The sequence below is a fragment of the Salvelinus fontinalis genome, chromosome 28 (genome assembly GCF_029448725.1).
Source record: "Salvelinus fontinalis isolate EN_2023a chromosome 28, ASM2944872v1, whole genome shotgun sequence".
Taxonomy (NCBI): domain Eukaryota; kingdom Metazoa; phylum Chordata; class Actinopteri; order Salmoniformes; family Salmonidae; genus Salvelinus; species Salvelinus fontinalis.
The window spans coordinates 30,887,920-30,910,157 of NC_074692.1; the positions used below are offsets into that span (position 1 = coordinate 30,887,920).

The 22,238-nt window shown below is 45.9% G+C and overlaps 1 protein-coding gene across 3 annotated transcripts in view; it reads left to right on the top strand.

Annotated features, from left to right (window-relative positions):
- LOC129826580 (dual specificity testis-specific protein kinase 1-like) overlaps positions 1-22,238 on the top strand; it is a 64,460-nt gene that overhangs the window by 36,926 nt on the left and 5,296 nt on the right. For all 3 annotated transcript variants that reach the window (XM_055887478.1, XM_055887481.1, XM_055887479.1), the window contains 3 exons: positions 18,806-18,979; positions 19,344-19,427; positions 19,640-19,726. In XM_055887478.1, the coding sequence (XP_055743453.1) occupies positions 18,806-18,979; positions 19,344-19,427; positions 19,640-19,726 (345 nt within the window). The remainder of the gene's footprint in view (positions 1-18,805; positions 18,980-19,343; positions 19,428-19,639; positions 19,727-22,238) is intronic.

A 22,238-nucleotide genomic window follows, 5' to 3' on the forward strand; every position in this document is an offset into this window, starting at 1 on the left:
AGTACAGTATATACATATACATATGAGATGAGTAATGTAGGGTATGTAAACATTATATTAAGTGGCATTGTTTAAAGTGGCTAGCGGTACATTTTTACATAATTTCCATCAATTCCCATTATTAAAGTGGCTGGAGTTGAGTCAGTATGTTGGCAGCGGCCGCTAAATGTTAGTGGTGGCTGTTTAACAGTCTGATGGCCTTGAGATAGAAGCTGTTTTTCAGTCTCTCGGTCCCTGCTTTGATGCACCTGTACTGACCTCGCCTTCTGGATGATAGCGGGGTGAACAGGCAGTGGCTTGGGTGTTTGTTGTCCTTGATGATCTTTATGGCCTTCCTGTGACATCGGGTGGTGTAGGTGTCCTGGAGGGCAGGTAGTTTTCCCCCGGTGATGCGTTGTGCAGACCTCACTACCCTCTAGAGAGCCTTACGGTTGTGGGCGGAGCAGTTGCCGTACCAGGCGGTGATACAGCCTGACAGGATGCTCTCGATTGTGCATCTGTAGAAGTTTGTGAGTGCTTTTGGTGACAAGCCGAATTTCTTCAGCCTCCTGAGGTTGAAGAGGCGCTGCTGCGCCTTCTTCACAATGCGGTCTGTGTGGGTGGACCAATTCAGTTGTCTGTGATGTGTACACAGAGGAACTTAAAACTTTCCACCTTCTCCACTACTGTCCCGTCGATGTGGATAGGGGGGTGCTCCCTCTGCTGTTTCCTGAAGTCCACAATCATCTCCTTTGTTTTGTTGACGTTGAGTGTGAGGTTATTTTCCTGACACCACACTCCGAGGGCCCTCACCTCCTCCCTGTAGGCCGTCTCGTCGTTGTTGGTAATCAAGCCTACCACTGTAGTGTCGTCCGCAAACTTGATGATTGAGTTGGAGGCGTGCATGGCCACGCAGTCGTGGGTGAACAGGGAGTACAGGAGAGGGCTCAGAACGCACCCTTGTGGGGCCCCAGTGTTGAGGATCAGCGGGGTGGAGATGTTGTTACCTACCCTCACCACCTGGGGGCGGCCCGTCAGGAAGTCCAGGACCCAGTTGCACAGGGCGGGGTCGAGTCCATTGTACAGTATACAGCCTACAATGTACTGTACTACAGTATACAATAATAAAAGGGACAAAAATAAGTAAACATGTGATCAATGTGCTTCTTCTTGTCTTTGGGCTGGGTCAGGCCAGAGCACTTCTTCTTGTCTTTGGGCTGGGTCAGGCCAGAGCACTTCTTCTTGTCTTTGGGCTGGGTCAGGCCAGAGCACTTCTTCTTGTCTTTGGGCTGGGTCAGGCCAGAGCACTTCTTCTTGTCTTTGGGCTGGGTCGGGCCAGAGCACTTCTTCTTGTCTTTGGGCTGGGTCAGGCCAGAGCACTTCTTCTTGTCTTTGGGCTGGGTCAGGCCAGAGCACTTCTTCTTGTCTTTGGGCTGGGTCGGGCCAGAGCACTTCTTCTTGTCTTTGGGCTGGGTCAGGCCAGAGCACTTCTTCTTGTCTTTGGGCTGGGTCAGGCCAGAGCACTTCTTCTTGTCTTTGGGCTGGGTCGGGCCAGAGCACTTCTTCTTGTCTTTGGGCTGGGTCAGACCAGAGCACTTCTTCTTGTCTTTGGGCTGGGTCAGGCCAGAGCACTTCTTCTTGTCTTTGGGCTGGGTCAGGCCAGAGCACTTCTTCTTGTCTTTGGGCTGGGTCAGGCCAGAGCACTTCGTCGACATCACAAGCGATATTGTCCCTCCTGAGGCAACGGGGGAAGAAGCCTCTTGTGTGCCGTATCCAGCCCTGGCATGATTCCTCACCTATATCATCACAGGCTAATTCCATGGCTTGCAGAAGATTTACTCTGGTGTAGGGTTGTCTATCATACACTTTCCATCTCCAAGAGGAGAAAAACTCCTCAATCGGATTCAGGAAAGGCGAGTATGGAGGGAGGTAAAAGTTCATAAACTGCCCATTGATGTTAAACCATTCCCTTACCTGAGCAGCTCGGTGGAAACTGACATTGTCCCACACTATCACATAGGTGGGAATGGGATTCTCATTTAGCTCTTGACCCTACAGCTCTTGAACCTGCTGCTCAAATAAAATATCTCTTAATTGGCAATAAATCTTATAAGGTGCTGGGTGTTATATGGCCCGAGTGTAACATGGTGATGTAGAACACCATGGTTGCTGATAGCAGCACAGATTGTGACATTGCCACCTCGTTGACCAGGGACTTCAACAATGGCCCGCTGTCCAATCATGTTTCGGCTTCTCCTTCTCCTCTTTGTTAGATTTAAGCCTGCTTCATCGACAACGATGAACTCATGGGGTCTGTCCAAGGATTCCAAGTCAAATATTGTCTGTGTAGAATTACAATATAATGTATGTAGGATTTTGTAAGTCGTACAGAGACAATGTTATACTGTAGAGTACAATTAGGCTTCTGATTCACATACATTGTATGTACTGAAGAGAAATGTCATTCACATAGTATGTGCTGGTACTGTAGACAATCTGGATTACAGTAAATGTTTCTGAATGTAACTTACTTGCACATACTGAGCTCGCAGTTCTTTCACCCTTGGTGAGTTGCGTTCAAAAGGTACTCTGTATACTTGTTTCATTCGCATCCTGTTACGATGGAGGACTCGGTCAATTGTGGAAATGCTCACACCGTCGATTCCCTGGAAGTGTGTGTTGTCTTGTATCACTCGTTCCTGGATTTCTCTGAGTCGTATTGCATTATCTTGAAGGACTATGCCAACTATAACGGCCTCTTGCTCCCGAGTGAATATAGATGTCCTTCCACCTGCATGTGGCAGCCTTGCAATTCTACAAAAAGTAGTTGTGCAGTTACAAAACATATTCATGCAGTACAATACATACAGTGATTAACTTTACAAATGTCTATTGAAACAGCTGCATATAGTGTAGTACAGTAAATTTGCAATTATAAAAATACAGTAGCATACTGCACCTGTTCTCTTCTCTGAATGTCCTTACTATGGTGGACACAGAAAATCGGCTCAAATTGGGTTGCACTCTAAATCCTGCTTCCCTCATTGTCAGTCCATGGACAAGAACATGGTCTATAACTGTTGCTCGAATTTCATCAGATATTTCCACTCTTTGTCTTCCTCTTCCTCTTCGTCCTCCTCACCCTCCTCCTCCTCCTCCTCCTCCTCCTCTTCCTCCTCGTCGCCCACCTCGCATACGCACTCGTCCTCGTCCTCTCACATTGTTTCTTCTATCCATTCTCAGACTTTCTCCTTCCCACCTTCAACAACCTGTTTGCTCTCTGAACTGGCTTATATTGGTTGTGTCGCATCATTTGAAACAGGTTAAATCAATTTTGAGTGGTTGTGTTCAATCAATGACATGTGTTCTCTATTTGTGTTTGATTGTTGCCACTTGTGTTTACCAGTATGGATGACATGTGCATTAGAGTGCAGAATGTGTTTTGAGAATGAGAATGTGTTTAGAGTTTTGCTGAAAAGTCTAAGTGAGATCTGTAAATTGTGTTTTACCATGTGAAATGGTTTAAGGTATTGACAACAGACTGCATAATTAGCTAAATGAGTCCAGGCAACTGAGAACTTTGTTCAGCCAATGGGTTTTAGTGTTTTAGCAATTGAGAAAAACTGTAATTATGTGCAGTGTATTTTCTGCAAAGGTCATGTTAGGTTAAACTTATTTACTGTTTCAGTTAGAATCACAATATTAGGCTGCACAGCTCTTCTGAGATATCTCCTGTAGAAGCAATCATTAGAGTTAAAAATGACAAGAATTAGGAAAAGTATGGTGGATGTAATTGCAAACGTAGATAATTTTTGTGAACCTGCAATATGTCCCAAATGGCACCCTATTATGTATTTAGTGCACTACTTTCATAGGGCCCCGGTCAAAAGTAGTGCACTATATAGGGAATATGGTGACATTTGGGACATCCAAAAGTCCTGGTGACAGTTTAGACCAAGTCCTCAGAGTTCCATTGGAACAGCCCTTTTAATTCCCCCTGAAACTCTCCATTCTAGATCTGGTCTTCCTGGAAATGTGGCTTTTTTTGGGCTCTGAGGTGAGGGCCCATGCTGAATTTAGCGGTCAGGTTTGGTGCTTGGAGTGTTACCCAGATTGCCCAATAATCACAGGCTGCTGAATGAAAACACTGGAGAGAGAGGGCCTGTAGTGTGGTTCCCTTTGTAATGACCTCTAGATGCTGAGGAGACGTCAGCCAGCCAGCTAGTCGGACAGCCAGCCAGTCAGCCAGGGCCCTCCCTCTGCTCTGCTCCACACCACTGTCAGCCTGCCTATCTGTCTATTTTTTTGCCCGTCTGCTTGCCTGTCTACATCCCTTCTTTTTGCCGGCTTACCTCTCTTCCTGACTCTCTCGCTTTCTGTGCCTGTCTATCTGCTTTTCTGTCTCTGCCTAGCTGTCTGCCTCTCTACATCCCAACCTGTCTTATCATCTCTCTGCCTGCCTGCCTATATTTAAGTCTCTCTGCCTACCCTGCTTGTCTCTTTTCCTGACTCTCTCTCTATCTCTGCCTGTCTGTCTCTCTGCCTGCTCGACTTATGTAACCGCTCCACTACCTTGTGTCTTCTAGAATAGCTCACCCACTCTTACTGAGCCCATCCAGCCCACTTGTGCTCTCTCCACGCCTACAGTAAACCACCTAATATGGTAATCAATAACCAACACACATATCTACAGTTGGGCTTTGTTCTCAGTAGGCATAGATGCCAAATCAGGTGGATCATCAGGTAAGGACTGACAAAATGTAGCCTGGTGGGGAAGTGATTAGTGCAGACCCCATTGAGTCAGGCTTTTTAAGAGTGTCTGGTCTGGCTGTCTGTATGTAGGGTCTCCCCTTCATACTGGCTGACTTCCTTCCAAATGGCACCCTATTCCCATACAAATTGCACTACTTTGACCTGAGCCCTATATGGGCCCTGTTCAAAAGTAATGGATTATAGGGAATAGGGTGCTATTTGGGACACACACGCTGTTATATCAGCTTACATTATGAATAGAATCAAGAGATGTGCCATGAGATGTTTATCAACACATTTACTCAGCTTTCCCTATAGGCCTGATTTGATTTGCTGAGGTAGCTAAAACAGCATTAAGTAGACCCACAGGCAGGTATAATGTGTGAGATTCGAAGGCACAGAATGTTCAGTTGAGTTTTCTGTTTATTCAGACCAAGCTTGACTATTGGGCTCCCAAGTGGTGCAGTGGTCAAAGACTCTGCATCGCAGTGCCAAGGTGTCACATTTTTTTACATTTACATTTTAGTCATTTAGCAGACGCTCTTATCCAGAGCGACTTACAGTAGAGTGCATACATTTTATTACATTATTATTATTATTTATTTTTTTACATTTCATTACATTTTACATACTGAGACAAGGATATCCCTACCGGCCAAACCCTCCCTAACCCGGACGACGCTATGCCAATTGTGCGTCGCCCCACGGACCTCCCGGTTGCGGCCGGCTGCGACAGAGCCTGGGCGCAAACCCAGCCCAGCCTGGGCGCGAACCCAGAGACTCTGGTGGCGCAGCTAGCACTGCGATGCAGTGCCCTAGACCACTGCGGTACCTGGTTCGAATCCAGGCTGCATCACATCTTGCTGTGATTGTACGATATGGTGGTCCACTGTTGTCTGGGATAGGCCGTCATTGTAAATAAGAATTTGTTCTAAACTGACTTGCCTAGTTAAATAAACAAATTATTGGTGTGATTGTACTATAACAGTGTTAGATTGCTCTCTGGTGTTAAGCAGGTGTCATAACCCAAATGGCAGTACTACTCTAGTGCCAAAAAAAGGGACTCAATTAAATCTCCTTATTGTAATTATTATATGTTGTTCATTTGGCTGGATGTTATGTTGAAAATCATATTCGATTTGCACTGTAATGTCATGGTGAAATGGCTTGGCATACTGCGGTATACTGTGGAAAATCATATTCAATATACACTGTAAAAAGTAACTGCCCAACTCATTAAAGAAATCGAATAGTGGCAACTCAAACATCTCCAACAGTCAGTAGAACTCAAATCATAAAAGTGTTAATACATCTCATTGACATATGAGTTAGTATCACTTAATGTTTTTGAGTACTGTTTAAGTTATTGAGTTTTTACAAGTTATTTAATATTTGAGTCACTCTAACATTTATTAATTAAGTTGATTTTACTTGATTCTATTATGTTTTATGTCTTTACTTAAAATAATAAAGTAGTAGTCAGACACATTTATATTTTCATATTAAACACCTGATTTATTTGTGTTGTGCTGATAAATAATTATTACGTTTAAGTTATGAATACTTAATAATACAACGTGGTTCTATTTTTAAAGAATTGTGGGTCAAATGAAAATGTTTAGACTTCATGATAATTTTACATAACATTGTATGCGTGTTTGAAGGAAGAAAAGTATATTTCTAAAATAGTATTAAGCAGTTTGTTGTGCTATGAGGTGTAATTGATTATGATGAACGGATATCAAAACTGTTCAGGGAAATTGATGTTCAATAATGAGATAAGCCAATCCCACAATCATCAAAGTAATGTGCACTACTCTCAATGACAGAGGCTAATGCAACATAATGTGTACAGTTACATCTCCAGTATCTGCTATATGGATGAGCACTGTGCTCAACAATGCATGCAAAGATGGGTTAAAATGACAAATTGTCATATACATAAGACAATGTTTAACATTAAGGCACAATAATGCACGAAACGTTGGTGTTTTACACAATACATTACTGGGAGTTTATATATAGAGTGTTCGACTCTCTTTATAGATTTTTTATAGGTTACATTTTATTCGCCGTTAGACAGCACCTCTACACAAAATAATTTTCTCTAGGTGTGTGCCAGCTCATGCTTTTTATTAAACATTAAGACACGACCACTGAAAATGATTTATCCATTGCCGGCCTGCTCTCCGGGCAACATCGCATGAGCCTGAAGCTACACACTGGCTTCATTCATTCTATAACTTTATTCAAAGGCATTAATAAATAATGTTTCGTGTCATTTGTATTTAATTCTAATTGTACAACGGGTGTCTCTAATCCTGAATGCTGATTGGTTAAAACTACATTACAGCCGGCGTCTATTCCACAAATTACCACCGGCTAAATCTATTACGTTAAAATGCCTATTTACTCTCTGTTCCATCTGACTGTCTCATCAGCCCAGGCAGGGAAGTTTCAACTTGATCTCCACTATAAAAGCATTTAGACATTATCTAACATTTCTTTTAGACTACCATTTAGTCTTCAACAGCGGAGATTTGTATAATTACTGCATGTCTCCGACATTTGCAACATAGTTTCAATATTCAAATTCGATCTCCAACTGTCCCATAGTAATGAATGTGTAGGGGTCGGGACGAGAGAGGCAGGAAGCGTTTCTCAGCCAGTCGAAATCATAAATCAGCTGGCATCATTTTTATGGATATATACAAAGAAATGTCAATTGAAAAAAAGTCAAACTAAACGAAGTGCATCTAGTTTGCGGTCTTCCCAGCCTCAGATTGAAGTTATGGCGTTAACTGTTGTTTGCTAGCTCCTCAACCGTGTCCTAACGAGAGAGCACATTTCTATGCCAGGCAAAATCGTGCTTCATTAGCATATTTGTATGTATGTATCCAAATAAATGTCACTAGAAAACAGCTTAAACAAATGCATCTACTGTTGTTCTTCTGTCTGCACGGTTTGACGTGTCTGTAAATTAGCCGTAGTTGGCTAGCTAGTAAGCAAGGGATAAGAAGTTTGCCAGCCAGTATGGCAATGGAACATTTACAACGAACGACTGGGTTGCGTCCATAGATACAGAACAAAAAGACTGAACGACTGGGTCGCGTCCATTGATACAGAACAAAAAGACTGGATGGCTGGGTCGCGTCTCTAGCAACCGAAACGATAGAACAAACGACCAGCCGGCTTGGGTAGCAACCCTAGATTTGTATCGGGACTATATCTTGTGGAAGGATTACATATTATTAATACATTTATCAAAATAACGTGTTTAAGGAAAATATGTCAATCATTAATTGAATATGTTGGTAACCTGTTGTATACAGTGATCATGCTCTCGAAGCCGGTGTTTGGAGAATATATTGGCATGGTTTGCCGGCCGTCAACCATGCCAATATATTGTAATGACCCGGCTGGGTCATTAAAGAGAAAAGAGACGGACTCCAGGTGTACAGGTCAGAACACAGGTTTATTCCTAAACTGGGCTATTGTTCAGGCCACAGCCCACGCCGCTAATGCCGAACGTACACAATTATACATGTCGAGTTAAGGTCACTCTAATAGGAACAGATCAAGGCCCGAACAGAAGAGAGAGATATGAGACACTCATCCCTCTTTATGCATTTCCAAATCCCGCGGGATTACCCATCATACCCCCCCAACCTTTCCATCTGTCCTGACATATTTAACCCCTGCTAGTAGCCATGAGAACAATAACACACCCACAAACACAGAACACAATACCGGGTCGTTACATAGTCCCCCCCTTTCTAAACCCTAGCCCCTAGGGTTACACAACAAAATCCTTAAAACGACCCGGAGGTCGCATCAGTCTCTTGGGCCTCCCCGTGACTCTCCCCGGTGAACCCCCAGAACACTCCTCTGCCCCAATGTCATTTCCAGCGCCCTCCGAAGAAGCAGCCCCCTCCCCAGGCTCAGGTTGCGCTAGAGTCCCCTCGTTAGACTGTTCCCGTGGGCTCACATCAGAGACCTCACTCCCATTCCCTACCGTTTTCCTCCCTCTGTAGGGTGCCAATCGATCCCGGTGGACCACCACCTTCCTGCTCCGTGGAGGGACCTCCACCCGGTACGTCACCTCCCCCACTCTCTCTATCACCAGACACGGCCCCACCCATGCACTGTCCAGCTTTGGGCACCGCCCCTTCTTGCGCGTGGGGTTGTGAAGCCACACACATTCTCCCGCTCCAAAGTGCCTCCCCCTAGCGCGCGAGTCGTAGTGGCGCTTTTGACGCACCCCTGCGTTCTCGAGTTGCTCTCTTGCGAAGGTGTGAGCCGCTTCTAACCGGTTCTGCAGACGACACACATAGTCCGGGCCAGGCAAAACCCGGTCGCCACTATCAGGAGGGTGGCCAAACGTCAGTTCGGCTGGGGTGCGCAACTCACGACCTAACATTAGTAGTGCTGGGGAGCACGCAGTCGATTCTTGAACAGCCGACCTACACGCCATAAGAATAAACGGTAAGTGGGTGTCCCAATCTCTCTGGTGTTTTGAGGTAACGATGGCCAGCTGCTGTGCTAATGTTCTGTTGAATCTTTCCACCAACCCATCACTCTGGGGGTGAAGCGGAGTAGTGCGCGTCTTCTCCGCACCTAACCGTCTACACAACTCTGTGAACACCCGTGACTCGAAGTTTCTCCCCTGGTCGCTGTGAATAGACTGTGGCACCCCGAACCGACTGATTATTCCCCCCACCAACGCATCAGCTACTGTCCCCGCCTCCTGGTCTGGGAGAGCGTAAGCCTCCGGCCACTTGGTGAAGTAGTCCATAGCGGTTAGAATCCACCTGTTACCGCTGTCTGTGGTTGGAAACGGCCCTACTATGTCTACCCCCAGTCTCTCCATGGGCTCCCCTACTGGGAATTGTTGTAGGAGGGCGTGTGACTGACCTGGAGGTCCTTTTTTAGCAGCACACTCATCGCACTGCCTACAAAAGTCCTCAACATCCCTCCTGTGCCTGGCCCAATAGAAGCCTTTACGCATGCGCTTTAACGTTTTGGAGACCCCAAAATGCCCTGCGCCTACTCCCCCATGAAGCTGCTGTAACACGCTCCCCTGCAGCCTTTTGGGCACCACTACCTGCCACGTAATTTCTCCAGTCGCTGGCTTTTTCCACCCCCTCTGGAGCACTCCCTCAGCCACTCTAAGGACTGTGAATTTAGCCCACAGTCCTTTGGTGACTGGTGATAGAGGGGCTACGTCCCCCCACGGCGGTCGTCTTCTCTCTTCCACCCACCGCAGCACAGGACGCAGCTCTGCGTCCTCCTCCTGGCGACGCCTCCACTCACCAACATCCACAGCCTCAAGCTCCCGGCACTCTGTCACACTCAGCTGACTCACCGTGGCGGTGACTCCCTCCTCCCTGCACAGTTCTCTCTCTCGCTCCACCCGTTTGGCGCAGTACCCACAGCCATCCTCAGCACACGGGCGGCGGGACAAGGCGTCTGCATTGCTGTGGCGAAGGCCGGCCCTGTGCTCCACCTGGAAGTCGTAGGGTTGTAGCTCCTCCAGCCAGCGGGCAATCTGACCCTCTGGCTCCTTGAAGGAGAGAAGCCACTGCAGGGCGGAGTGATCCGTCCGGACCACAAACGGCAGGCCCCCCAGGTAGTACTTGAAATGGCGTACTGCTGCCACGACAGCCAAAAGCTCTCTCCTTGTCACGCAGTAGCGTTTTTCAGCCTTATCAAAAGTCCTGCTGTAATAAGCTACTACGTGTTCCCCATCAGGACCCCGCTGAGCCAGCACAGCCCCCAACCCCTCATTGCTTGCGTCGGTGTCCAGGATGAACGGACGGTTCGGGTCTGGTGAGGCCAGGACAGGGGCCTCCATCAGGGCCCGTTTGAGGGCCTCAAACGCCCGCTGGTGCTCTTCGGTCCACTGAAAAACAGTGTCCTCCTTGAGTAGCTGGTTCAAAGGAGCCGCTACCCCCGCAAACCCCTTCACAAACCTACGATAGTAGGATGCCAGCCCCAGGAAGCTCTTAACCTCTTTTTTTCCCCCTGGAACTGGCCACCCCCTCACAGCCTCTACTTTGTCTGGCATCGTGCTGATGCCCTCACCACCCAGCTGATGCCCCAGGAACGCCACCTCCCTTTGCATAAAATGGCACTTTCCCGGATGTAATTTTAGCCCCGCCCCCGAGATTCTCTCCAACACTCGCCTAATTGCCCCCAGTGCCCCCTCAAACGATGTGCCGTGCACCAATATGTCGTCTAGGTACACAACACACTCGTCTCTCGGAACCCCCGCCAGCACTCTGTCCATGAGCCTCTCAAAGGTGGCAGGAGCATTACAGAGCCCGAAGCACAGCACGTTGAACTGCCAATGGCCCCTATCTGTGGAGAAGGCCGTTTTTTCACGTGCCCCTGGCGAGAGGGGCACCTGCCAGTAGCCACTGCGCAGATCAAGGGAGGAGAACCACGAGGACCCTCTCACGTGGTCTAGCGACTCATCAATCCTCGGTAGGGGATAAGAGTCTTTAGTGGTGACAGAATTTAGGCCCCTGTAGTCAACACAAAACCTAAGTTTACCCCCTTTCTTAGGCACCATGACGACCGGCGCGGACCATGGGCTATCTGATGGCTCAATGAAATCAGCCCGCAACATGTCAACAATAGCTGTGTCTGCTGCTTCCCTCCTGGCAAGGGGAATACGTCGGGGCCGAATTTTAATGGGTCGGGCGTCCCCAGTGTCTATTTCGTGCTGAACTAGGTGCGTTTGTCCTACCTCATCTTCCCCCCAAGCGAAGCTATCTTTAAAGTCCAACAGCAGCTGCTTTAACTGTCTCTGTTGTCCCTCATCCAGACCCTGACAGTTCTTCAGCCACACAGCCTCGACGGCGTCGATAGCTTCCTCCTTCCCCCCGTCGGGCTGATGGGTTGAAGGGGCCAGTGTGTTTTGGGCTACTGGGCTGCCTGTGCTTGCACCATGATGGGGAGTGAAGGCCGTCGCCGCCGGAGACAGCTGCTGGGATGGCACAACGACCAAGGGAGCAGCCGGGATGACCGGTGGAGTTTCTGCAAGCTTGGAGGAAGACGGAGGAACAGCCCTGCCCCCTGCTGGCCCTCCCGAAGGCGACATTCCCACTGTGGGCCCCCCCGACAGCCTCAAAGTACCTGACGCTAAGTCCAACTGAGCCCCACAGTTTTTCAAAAAGTCCATTCCCAGTATACAGGGGTCCTGCACCGCTGCTACCCACACCGGACACCCCACAGTTCTCCCCCCCACAGTCACAGATAGCTGACACTTCCCTAACATGGGGGCTAGCTCCCCCGTGACAGTCCGTAGCTGGACATGGGTCGGCTCCACCCGCACCCCAACAGGTAGTATGTCTGGTCTCACCAGGGTTACTGTAGAGCCCGTGTCGACCAGGGCCAAACATTCCACCCCCTCTACCTTGACGACGACATTGCAGAAGTCCCCAACGGTGGTACGTCCCACCACAACTACCGGACTAGGAAACACGGCGGCAGCTACACCCTGGGGGAGCAGGTCCCCACCCTCTTGTCTGCGCTGCTGGGTACCTCCTTTGCTTACAGTGGGTTCGGGGGCGGGGGGGTGGGCCCGCGCTGCCCCCTGCGCGAGAACCCGTTGTCGTTTCCCTGGTGACGGGGGAATCTGCCACACTCCCGCTGAATGTGGCCAGGTTGGCCACAACCCCAGCAGACAATAGGAGTTGAGCTGACACTGCGACGTTGCCTGGAGCCCCTCTCCATGACAAGCGAAGCAGTCTTGACTAGCCCGCCCAACTCGTCAACCCACTCTGGCTTTGTGACCCCTGGCACCCCAGCCACCGCTGCTCTCACCTCTGGTTGACTGGTGACTTCCACTCTCACTCCCTCACCCCAGATCAGCTCCCTCTTGCTGGCTATCTCCACTGCAGCCTGCAGAGATGGTGGGTCCGCCATCTGAACATGCTTACCCAGTTCGGTGGAAGAGAGCGCTCTAATAAAACTGTCCCGTGCCAGCTCGTCTTGCACCCCAATCGGCATAGTTGCATAAGCCCGCCTGGTCAGGCTCAGAATACCACTTGCCAACGCCTTTAATGATTCCCCCTGAAGTCTCTTTTTGTTACACAGTTCAATACGCAGCATGTTGGGCTGCGCGTCGCTGCCGAAACGGCCCCCCAATGCCTCCACTAGCGCACCGTAGTCGCCCCTATCGCCCGGGGCTAGCGTTAGCAGGCATTCCGACGTCTCCTCCGCCAGGCTCAGGGCAAGCTGTAACGCTTTCGTCTCGTCAGACCACCTCCCAGCTCTAGCCAACAACTCGAATTGAGTGAAAAAAACTTCCCATTTACCTTGTCCATTGAACTTTGGTAGTTTAGCCGCTACCGTGGCTAATGGCAATAGGTCGCCGCCATCTCTGTTTACATAAGCAGGCCCAGCCATTTCCGCACCCGGTGACGTCGATATCCCCGTCGCCGTGACGTCTGCTCTCGAGCGATGTGAAGGAAAACCCGCCAGTTCTGCCATCTTGCTGACTGAAAATTTAACTCCCGCCAAGTGGCTCTCAAGCCCCTCCACGGCAGTCGCCTTCTGACCCTCCCGACCGGGTACCCCCGAGCTCACAACGGACACTTTGTCCGACTCTTCCTTAATTTTCCGCCTCGCCCCAGGCATCATGACCGTAGATGCGAGTCACGCTAAAGCCAACCCGGCCTATACTGAACAGCTAACTCGCCTAGTCTCGATCCCTTAGTTCGAAAGCACTTCTGACACCAATGTAATGACCCGGCTGGGTCATTAAAGAGAAAAGAGACGGACTCCAGGTGTACAGGTCAGAACACAGGTTTATTCCTAAACTGGGCTATTGTTCAGGCCACAGCCCACGCCGCTAATGCCGAACGTACACAATTATACATGTCGAGTTAAGGTCACTCTAATAGGAACAGATCAAGGCCCGAACAGAAGAGAGAGATATGAGACACTCATCCCTCTTTATGCATTTCCAAATCCCGCGGGATTACCCATCATACCCCCCCAACCTTTCCATCTGTCCTGACATATTTAACCCCTGCTAGTAGCCATGAGAACCATAACACACCCACAAACACAGAACACAATACCGGGTCGTTACAATATCCTCCAAGTCCAAACACCGGCTTCGAGGGCATTATCACTTAATTAAGTCACAGCCTATATGGCCAATTTATAGACTACGATATAACGATTTAATACAACAAAGTGTTGTTTAAATGCTGATTGCTTTATCTCCCTATCAGCCTGTTGTTTCGCACTAACAGATGTTTCACAATGTATTTCTTTGTAGGCTATAGCATAAATTGTCACCCTGTCACCCTGTCTGGCTCTGGACCTATTTAGAATGTTTATATGCAGTTTAATATGACATGTAGCCTAATTGAAATGATGTGCGGTTCTTACATTCACCTTTTCATATTTCTTCAAATACTTTTAATTCAAATCGTATGGTTTGGTTTCAATACTTCAAAAAAAAAATGGTAGGTTCAGGTACTCACAAAAGAAGATGTGTGTTGGTTAAATTGGGATTTTAATGAATTTAGCGAATTTGGGGTAGCAGTTTTTTTCCCTTGTGAGGGCAGAGTTTTTAGTGGAGCCGTTGGAAAGGACGTGGAGCACCCAAGTGGTCCATGAGCAATGAACAGGATTTACAACCGCTCAACTCCAACCGCTCAACTCTGCCCACATACTCTGAGTAGAAGGGACCTAACATATGTATGTTCATTACAACAAATATTCTAGTAACTTCAATCGTTAGTGTCAAAAAGTTCACAAAACAGTTTAGTATTTACAACTTAAAAAGAGAAACTATGAGTGGCACTGTCACTTCATTACTTTAAGTATTTAACACTGCAATACTTTGAGTTGGGTTACTCAATATTGTAGTCAACGGGTTTCCACTAAAAATGTAGTTACCAGAACTAATTACTTTTTGCAGTTTAGTGTACACTGTACAGCACAGTATATATGCATTTGACTCAAGCTGCCCACAAGGTGGCAGTGTTTTGTAAAACATGTTTTAAAAGACTACTGGTATGTAGGACTGTTTCTGCTTGCTTTTCTCCTGGGAGTAAGTGTTTTACGTGGGTGCTTCTGTCCTGTGTGAGTCATATTCTCCTGACATTGTTTGGATAAATATGCCTTCATTCAACAATAGCTTCACTGTTGTCTTTTAGATTCTACCCATCAGCCTGCCTGCCTGCCTGTCTCTCTGCCTACCCTGCTTGTCTCTTTTCCTGACTCTCTCTCTATCTCTGCCTGCCTGTCTCTCTGCCTGCTCGACTTATGTAACCGCTCCACTACCTTGTGTCCTCTAGAATAGCTCACCCACTCTTACTGAGCCCATCCAGCCCACTTGTGCTCTCTCCATACCTACAGTAAACCACCTACTATTCATGTGATTGCACTATAACAATGTTAGACTGCTCTCTGGTGGTAAGCAGTTGTCATAACACAAATGCTTAGAGTGGCAGTACTACTGTTGACTGAATAATTGTAAAATGTATAAATTACAAGGTCAAAGGTTTGGACACACCTACTCATTCCAGGGTTTTTCTTTATTTTTACTATTTTCTACATTGTAGAATAATAGTGAAGACATCAAAACTATGATATAACACTATGATATTTTTTATTTATTTTTTATTTCACCTTTATTTAACCAGGTAGGCCAGTTGAGAACAAGTTCTCATTTACAACTGCGACCTGGTCAAGATAAAGCAAAGCAGTGCGACACAAAAAAACAACACAGAGTTACACATGGAACAAACAAACGTACAGTCAATAACATAATAAAAAAGTCTATATACAGTGTGTGCAAATGAGGTAAGATAAGGGAGGTAAGGCAATAAATAGGCCATAGTGGTGAAATAATTACAATTTAACAATTAAACACTGGAGAGATAGATGTGCAGAAGATTAATGTGTAGGTAGAGATACTGGAGTGCAAAGGAGCATAAAAATAAATGACAGTATGGGGATGAGATAGTTGGATGGGCTATTTACAGATTGGCTATGTACAGGTGCAGTGATCTGTGAGCTGCTCTGCCAGCTGGTGCTTAACGTTAGAGAGGGAGATATGATTTTTGCAATTTGTTCCAGTCATTGGCAGCAGAGAACTGGAAGGAAAGGCGGCCAAATGAGGAATTGGCTTTGGGGGTGACCAGTGAAATATACCTGGTGGAGTGCGTGCTACGGGTGGGTGATGCTATGGTGACCAGTGAGCTGAGATAAGACGGGGCTTTACCTAGCAAATACTTATAGATGACCTGGAGCCAGTGGGTTTGGCGACGAATATGAAGCGAGGGCCAGCCAATGAAAGCATACAGGTCGCAGTGGTGGGTATGATCATGTAGTAACCAAAAAAGTGTTCAGCAAATGTATTTTATATATTTTAGATTATTCAAAGTAGCCACCCTTTGCCTTGATGACAGCTTTGCACACTCTTGGCATTCTCTCAACCAGCTTCACCTGGAATGCTTTTCCAACAGTCTTGGAGGAGTTCCCACATATGCTGAGCACTTGTTGGCTGCTTTTCCTTCACTCTTTTCCTTCACTCCAACTCATCCCAAACCATCTCAATTGGGTTGAGTTCAGGTGATTGTGGAGGCCAGGTCATCTGATGCAGCACTCCATCACTCTCCTTCCTGGTCAAATAGCCCTTACACAGCCTGGAGGTGTGTTGGGTCATTGTCCTGATGGGATGGCGTATCGCTGCAGAATGCTGTGGTAGCCATGCTGATTAAAAACCTCTCTAGGACAGGGGTGCCGCTAGCGGCACTCCTCCCACACTCCATTGAAAAGGCAGAGCGGCAAATTCAAAAAATACATTTTTTTTTAATATTTAACTTTCACACATTAACAAGTCCAATACAGCATATGAAAGGCAGACATCTTGTGAATCTAGCCAACATGTCCGATTTTTAAAATGTTTTACAGGGAAGACAAAATATGTAAATCTATTAGCTAACCACCTTAGCAAAAGACACCACTTTCTAACACCAATCAGTTTTTACGTCCATCACCAGCTATCACTAATTCGACCAAATGAAGATATATATAGCCACTAACCAAGAAACAACTTCCTAAGATGATAGTCTGATAACATATTTATTGTATAGCATATGTTTTTTTTGAAAAATGTGCATATTTATGGTATAAATCATAAATTACATTTCAGCTACACTCAAAAATGGCACCGAAAGCAGCCATAACATTTACAGACACCAACATCAAATACCTAATTACTCCTCATAAAACATTTCTGAGAAATACATACTGTGCAGCAATTGAAAAACAGGATTCTTGTGATTCCAGACAATATTTCCGATTTATGAAATGTTTTACATCGAAAACTAAATGTAGCGCTAAATTAGCATAGCCACGCCAGACAGACACACTTGGGCGCGCGCGACCAGTTGACATGCACGACAGATATATGAAATAACATTATAAATTTGGTCTTACTTTGGCTGATCTTTCATCAGAATGTTGATCAAGTTGTCCTTAGTCCAGAAGAGTCGTTCAATCCATTCAGAATGGCAACTTTCCATCTTCATTTAGCAGGGGTACTAGTCGAGTGGCATGGATCTCTCCAACGTAAACAAAGGAAACATTACGGAACACGGCAAAACTCCCGAAAAAATTCAAATAATCTGATTAAACTATATTGAAAAAACATACATTACGATGACATGGTCTCATTTATCAAATCAAATCCGAGCTGGAGATAGTTCACATCAGAAATGGCAGCAAAACAAAACATGATATCTCTCCCAAGTCGCGCGCTTCTGACTTTCTGAAATTGACGGTCACGCCAAAGAAATAGGTCTTATTTCACGTCAGAACAAGATAAACGCAAGATTTCTCTTCTGACGTCCTCTTGACACCCAGAGGAAGGCGTACGAGGTGTGTTTCGGGTCATAGGTGGCATGACCATGTATAGGCAGAGCGTTGAAGCGAGCATAAACATCTTGCATTTTACTTCCTGGTCGGGGAAAGTGCTGCCAAAGGACTTGTGTTCCACTCAGAGAAAAAATTAAAACGGTTTTAGAAACTATAGACTCTTTTCTATCCAATAGTATTAACAATATGCATATTGTAAGAGCAAAAATATATTAAGAGGCCGTTTGAAAATTTGCACATATTTTCCAGTTTTTCCAAAACGCCCCCTATAGCCCCTAACAGGTTAAATGTGCCTTGAATTCTAAATAAATCACTGACAGTGTCACCAGCACAGCACCCCCACACCATCACACTTTCTCCTCCATGCTTCACGGTGGGAACCACACATGCAGAGATCATCTGTTCACCTAATCTGCGTCTTACAAAGACACTGTGGTTTGAACCAAACATATCAAATTTGGACTCATCAGACCAAATGACAGATTTCCACCTGTCTAATGTCCATTGCTCGTGTTTCTTGGCCAACGCAAATCTCTTATTATTATTGGTGTCCTTTATTAGTGGATTCTTTGCAGCAATTTGACCATGAAGGCCTGATTCACGCAGTCTCCTCTGAACAGTTGATGTTCAGATGTGTCTGTTACTGAAACTCTGTGAAGCATTTATTTGGGCTGCCATCTGAGGTGCTGTTAATTGCCGATTTCTCAGGCTGGTAACTCTAATGAACTTATCCTCTACAGCAGAGGTAACTCTGGGTCTTCCTTTCCTGTGGTGGTCCTCATGAGAGCCAGTTTCATCACAGCGCTTGATGGTTTTTGAATCTGCATTTGAAGAAACTTTCAAAGTTCTTGAAATTTTCTGGATTGACTGACCTTCATGTCTTAACGTAATGATGGACTGTTGTTTTTCTTTGCTTATTTGAGCTGTTCTTGCAATAATATGGACTCGGTCATTTACCAAATAGGGCTATCTTCTGTATACCACCCCTACCGTGTACCTACCACTCCTACCACTTTTTTGGTTACTACATGATTCCATATGTGTTATTATTCTACAATGTAGAACATTTTCCAAATAAATAAAAACCCTTGAATGAGTAGGTGTGTTAAAACTTTTGACCGGTACTGTATATACTGACTTGATTTATATATGTCTGACTCTTCAGAACTGTCTGATCCGTGTGACGGCGCGGGGCAGGGAGGCCCTGGTCACAGACTTTGGCCTGGCCAGAGAGGTGGTGGAACTGCCGGTTAAAGACCCAGAGAGGAAGCTCTCCCTGGTGGGATCTGCCTTCTGGATGGCCCCGGAGATGCTGCGTGGGGAACCCTACGATCGCAAGGTAAGGATACGTCACCAAGACCCTTCATTTGAGTAAATAGCCTTGCCCGAGTCAAAACTGACCATAGGTCAGGAGGCCCACAAGACCGCTGAGTTTGCGTAAATAGCCTTGCCCGAGTCAAAACTGACCATAGGTCAGGAGGCCCACAAGGCCGCTGAGTTTGCGTAAATAGCCTTGGCCGAGTCAAAACTGACCATAGGTCAGGAGGCCCACAAGGCCGCTGAGTTTGAGAAGATGTGGTCAAAAATACTTTGGGTAGAAAGTTAGAGAGCTTTGTCATATCTTAGTATCCTAGTAGTTGGAACACAGCTCATCGTTGGTTGGCTCTCTGTATGACAGACATTTGGTTCTGTGTTGTCACCAGGTGGATGTATTTTCCTTTGGAATTATGCTCTGTGAAATACTGGCAAGGATCCCTGCAGACCCAGAGATTCTACCAAGAACCCAGGTAAAGCTCTACTCTGTATTTACGTTATATACGACTACACAGATCCAGGTTTTCTACCATGTGTGAATGCTCTGCCATGCAACTTGTCTGAAATCTCTGCCATGTACCATGTGTGATAGTTCTCCCGCATGCACCATGTGTGAAATTTCTGGCATATGGACCATGTGTGAAAGCTCAGCCCTATTAACCGTGTGTGTGTGTATGTTTGACAGGACTATGGCCTGGATGTGAGTGCGTTTAGGGAGCTGGTGGGCGGGTGTCCTCAGCGCGTGTTGGAGCTGGCAGCCAGCTGCTGTCTGGTGAGTACATACAGTACAGTATACTTTAAAGTACAGTTCATACAGAATACTTTACAGCATAGTTCATACAGTATACTTTACAGTCTGTTGAGTGCATACAGTACAGTATACTTTACGGTACAGTTCATACAGTATATGTTACAGTACAATTCATATAGTATACTTTACAGTACAATTCATATAGTATAATTTACAGTATAGTCCATACACTATACTTTCATACAGTATAATTTACAGTCTGGTGAGTAGCTACAGTACAGTATACTTTACAGTACAGGTTGTGGTTGCCCACAGCCGGATGAAGGTATATTCTTTGCTCTATACACTTGGTAGCATGTTAAGGTTTGTGAGTTTACTTTTTTCTTACAGCCTGGTGAACAATAGAGAGCCCTAGCTGTGTGTAAACTTAAAGAGGCAATCAGTAGTTTAAACAATAACAAAGCCGCATCCCCATCCCTGTTTTGATAAAAAGCTGAGGGATAGGGCTGGAGGAATGTAACCAGTCTCAAATTCATAGACAGAGCTATGGATGCAAGGAATGACCATCCATGATATTCAAATGATAATTTTAACAATGTTTTGTGGTGTTTGTTTACATTTACTTTGTTTACAAACATTAGCGTGAAACAAGCTTATATTTTGGTTCTGATGTGGTACGACAGTTGAACTAAGCTCATGAGGCATTTATATTCTTCAAGAATCAATGGGTACATTTAATTAATTCAGAAGTCCAAGAATGGATGAAGCAACTGCAAATTGCCATTTTAACACAACATGAAATTGAACGTCAAAATATCTTGGTCTCTGGTCTGATGCCAGACTTCCTCCATCAGAAGTAGTAGTCCAGGGCCAGTATTCACAAAGGCCCCAGTTCCGACACGAGTGAAGCGTGCATAAATGGAATGTTATTCATTTTTATGCACTTTTCTCTATATGTGTACTCTGACCTTGAACATAAGCATACAAATAGCATGCTTACGTTCATGGTTAACCCGCTCTTCATTCTAGGTGGAGATGTAAGAAATGAAGGTGTGGTGGAGGTGTGTCTACAGATAAGCTGTATTCTGACCTTGATTTAATTCCCTCATAAATCCAGCACCATTACGTGTGAGGAAACCATTAATTTGGTCGAGCGAACCTGCCGGTTCCGAGTGGAAAAAGCATCTAGTTTATTTTTTCCAATAGAAATAACAGCATTCTCCATGCACTGTAGTGGATAAGAGCTATTGATAAGAGCTAGGTAACTGAGTAATCCGTTTGGAGAAAGGGATTGTAGATACACATAGAAATTGCTTTAGACGGCAGGTAGCGTTGGGCCAGTAACCGAAAGGTTGCTGGATCGAATCCCTGAGCTGACAAGGTAAAAATCGGTCGTTCTGCCCCTGAACAACGCAGTTAACCCACTGTTCACCTCTAGGCCGTCATTGTAAATAAGAATTTGTTCTTAACTGACTTGCCTAGTTAAATAAAGGTTAAATAAAATATGATTTTTCCTTATGAACCCTGGGGACGAATGAGAAACCAGCCTTGTGATTGGTTGGTCATCGTGGGGCGCATCGCAGTGGTGCCCTGCAGCGTTCATTGTTTAAACTCGGCCGTTTTTGTTGCTTTGTTAATAGTGTTTTATTCTCCTACTTGGATTACTTTTGCTGGTACCTGAAACAGCATGTGAACTTCTGAGAAAGTCTGCAGCACCACACACCCGCTACAGCAGAAACCATATTTTACAATGTAATAACTCACGTTGGGCAGAATGGACCAAATGGGACATACCTGCAGAGATGGTGAGACAAAACAACCTGGGCAAAGTATTACTAAGAAGGAAGAGGAAAAGGGGAAAGAAAGGAGGTGTGGCCAAAGGTTGAGGAGGAACAAAACAAGGATTCCGCTTCCAACTATCCTGCTCTCCAATATCCAACTGCTTAAGGGGAAAACGGATGAATTGCGGGCACAATCACAGTATATATATTAGTACATGGAGGCGTGTTTTATGGCCTTTTCTGAAACGTGGCTGTCGGAGGCGGTGCCCGACTGAAGTCAACCCCGGATGCACTATTACTCAGATGGACAGAGACAATGAAGCTACTGGCAAGGAGCACGGAGGGGGAGTCTGTGTTCTGATAGATGATAGATGGTGTAAAACGATGATTGTCAGGAATAAAATCTGCACTCCTGATATTGAAATACTGTCAGTGTCACTACAGCACTTCTACCTCCCCCGTGAATTCACCATGCTTTTTCTGACAGTTGTTTATATCCATGCAAGAGCAAACAGTGTCAATGCAGAGATCATTTTCAACCCACTGAAGAGCTTGATGCGATTTCCCCTGATGCACCCAAATTCTTCACGGGGGTTTAGCTGCACTCTCAAGCTCACTTTGAGTACTTACACCCAGTATGTGACTTGTCTAACAAGGAAAAATAAGATAATTGACTTATGTTATGACTCAGTCTCCAAAGTGTATCCTTGGCCAGACCTCCACTGGGTGGATCAGATTATAACACTGTTTTT